General features: G+C 44.7%; 1 protein-coding gene across 1 annotated transcript; it reads right to left on the bottom strand.

Annotated features, from left to right (window-relative positions):
• Positions 1-271: 271 nt before the first annotated feature.
• LOC123967115 (SWI/SNF complex subunit SMARCC1-like) lies at positions 272-2599 on the bottom strand. Its single transcript, XM_046043138.1, has 6 exons — positions 2484-2599; positions 2260-2399; positions 1325-1459; positions 1011-1143; positions 719-823; positions 272-620 (listed from the first exon to the last, which is right to left on the bottom strand). Exons 1-6 carry the CDS (start codon positions 2578-2580, stop codon positions 553-555), a joined length of 678 nt encoding a protein of 225 aa, XP_045899094.1. The 5' UTR covers positions 2581-2599; the 3' UTR covers positions 272-552.
• Positions 2600-2636: the final 37 nt, after the last annotated feature.

The following is a 2636-nucleotide window of genomic DNA, read 5'->3' as shown; positions in this document are numbered from 1 at the left end:
AGTTGTCGAGTGAATATCAATTATTTAATTGAAAACAGAAATGAATGTAACTGGATTCCCTCAGTGAACTTCCAGGTATTCCAAAGTTTCCACACTCTCAGAGGGGCACGGGGAAATGAAAAGTTAAGTTGAATGTTGTTGTGCAACTGCTGAGCAATTGTAAATGTTCCATGAAGAAACACCCATTACTGGAAGCAAAACAAACACACAGACAGAAGCATGCAGAGACACAATACAAAAGGTCTGAACTAGAAAATACGACACGTTTTAGTTTCATGTAAAACAACTTTAATGAGTTGAGTTCAATCTTCAGATTTCTCAACTCTGACGTCAGAGCACAAATATTTCACAGATATAAGACGGACTGAGCCGTTGACCAAATACAAATCAACTGTGTCTATGTGCTTGTGTGTCTTTCAGTCTATAAACATGTCGCTACTGAAGACTTTCAGACTTCATTTTCTTAACAGTTCTTCCTGAATATCGTTATCTGTGTGTTCTGGTTGATGGAGGACTGGTGTGTATGTTTGTGTGTCTTGTTTTCTGGTCAGTTCAGCTGTGACTCGATGCTGGAGCACCCGGCTGAGCTGGTGCTATCCCATCAGGCTGCGAGGACGGGTCTGAGGCAGAAACACAGCACGTTGGTTTCACCACACACACATAATGAGACTAACATAGCACATATCAGTAACCAATGGAAACAGTAAAGAATACTCACACATGCCATTGGGAGCGCCAGGGTGTCGAGCGGCCATTGCCTGGGCATTTCCTCCACCAGGCATCATCCGATTGGGCATGGACTGGCCTGAAGGAGGAGGCGGGGCTAAAATATAACAAGAAAACTATAGATGTTAAAGGGTAGGTACAAACAATGATTTAACAGAAAAGAAATTAAGAACTGAGTGGCACTGGATTCCCGCGACCCTGGACGCAGGATAAGCGGTTGACAATGGATGGATACATGTCACTGGATTAATTCAGTACAGTGAGTTGCAAGAATGAATGCAGACCTGAATGCTGCACTGTGTATCCCAACTGCCCCTGCTGCTCCCTCTGCTGGCGAACCTTCATCTCTGCCTGTTTCAGCTGCTCTGTGTGAAAGGTCTGTCTCTCTGACAGGAGCTGCTGCCGCTGCTGCTCCAGCTGCACATTACCCACACAGACACAAAGTATTAATGATACCGACTGGTTTTTGAGCATGTTACTGTTGCTTCTGGATATAAATGAAATGAATAAATGCAAAAACTAGCTATGCAGCGCATGGGTTTGATGATGAAGAGGTTTCATTATTCTTTTTTTTAGGGCAGGTACTATGTTTACTCACAGCCTCCTTCTCACGGTCCATGATGGTCTCCAGCTCCTCAAAGTGCCTCAGCTTGATCTCCAGCTTCTTCATCTGGGTCTCCACCAGCAGAGCCACCAGGGACTTGATCTTCCTCTCTTCTACTGCTGCCAAATGCTACAAATAAGTGAGGCAAAGAAGTACAAAAAGTACTGGGTGTAAGTCTATGAGATAGATAAGAAGAAATTGAGTGGAGGTAAAGATAAAAGAAGGTAAACATTGAAGAAGATGAGAAAAGGAGGTGAGAGGAGGGTAGATTAGATTGGGTGTGACAGAGCGTGGCAAAGAGGGACATGGAGAGACTAAATGGATGAAAACTACCAACTTATCAATGATCAGCAACTAGGGGTGGGACGACAATTCACCTAACTACACATCATAATAGAAACACATTTGAAATGCTCGCCACAGGTTTATATTGTTGCAAGAACACAGCAGCTGGCTATGATTGTGGGCGGGAACATCTCCTAGGAAAAGCAGAGACTCGAGACCTTAGATACAGCTGATTTACTTCATTGCTACATACTTTCTTGCAAAGAGTTGATGAGAAGATTCATAACACTGTTATGTCCTCCCGGTACATATAAGGTTACATCCATCGGTGGAAAATGGACATTCGTGCGTTTGTTGTTTTGTAGGAGAACAACAACAAGTCCAGGAACGGCACGGCCATCGCCCGACGCTGAAAGACGTGTAGTCTGCACGAGCCGCCGCCGCCACATCCAAGCAAAAGTAGCCTATTTCATAAACGACGCATCGATGAATCGTTGAAATAATCTATCGAAGCTTCGAATACTAAAATCATCGTTAGCTGCAGCCCTACAAAAAACAGAAAAAAAAGTCTCTATTTAAAATAACATGTGAATTGTCTTTATCCCAGTGATTGGTCCGTTTTGGAGTGGAAAGGCGGGATTTACCTTGGCCTTTGTGGCAGCTGAGGCTAGAGCGGCTGCTGCTGCCGTGGTAACGCTGCCCTCCACCAGATCCTGCTCCATCACTCTCCCATCATCCCCGTCTCCCTCCCGCCGCCCTAAGCTCTCGTCGTCATCTCCCCTTCCTGGATCAGAGAGAGAACTTCTTTAATGTGGACAGATCACATACCAGATACATACAAATATGTATAGTGTACATGTTTACATACCGTCTCTCTCCTCTGCTAGCATCATTTCAGCATTTTCTCTTTTGACTCGTTCTCCCTCCAGTGTGGCTCCAGTGGGTTCCACCTTGAGTCCATCCATCCTTACAGGGACCTAAAACAGATCCACACACACACACACACACACACACACACACA

This window comes from Micropterus dolomieu, unplaced genomic scaffold, assembly GCF_021292245.1.
Source record: "Micropterus dolomieu isolate WLL.071019.BEF.003 ecotype Adirondacks unplaced genomic scaffold, ASM2129224v1 scaffold_38, whole genome shotgun sequence".
Taxonomy (NCBI): Eukaryota; Metazoa; Chordata; class Actinopteri; order Centrarchiformes; family Centrarchidae; genus Micropterus; species Micropterus dolomieu.
The sequence above is the reverse complement of the archived record's forward strand: the minus strand, read 5'-3'. Positions and strand labels throughout refer to the sequence as shown.

Coding starts and splice junctions, on each gene's coding strand:
- LOC123967115 (XM_046043138.1), bottom strand. CDS start 2,580: ATGGATGGACTCAAGGTGGAACCCACTGGAGCCACACTGGAGGGAGAA. Junction 1,460..2,259: donor CAGCTGCCACAAAGGCCAAG/GTAAATCCCGCC, acceptor ACTTATTTGTAG/CATTTGGCAGCAGTAGAAGA. Junction 1,144..1,324: donor TGGACCGTGAGAAGGAGGCT/GTGAGTAAACAT, acceptor GGTAATGTGCAG/CTGGAGCAGCAGCGGCAGCA.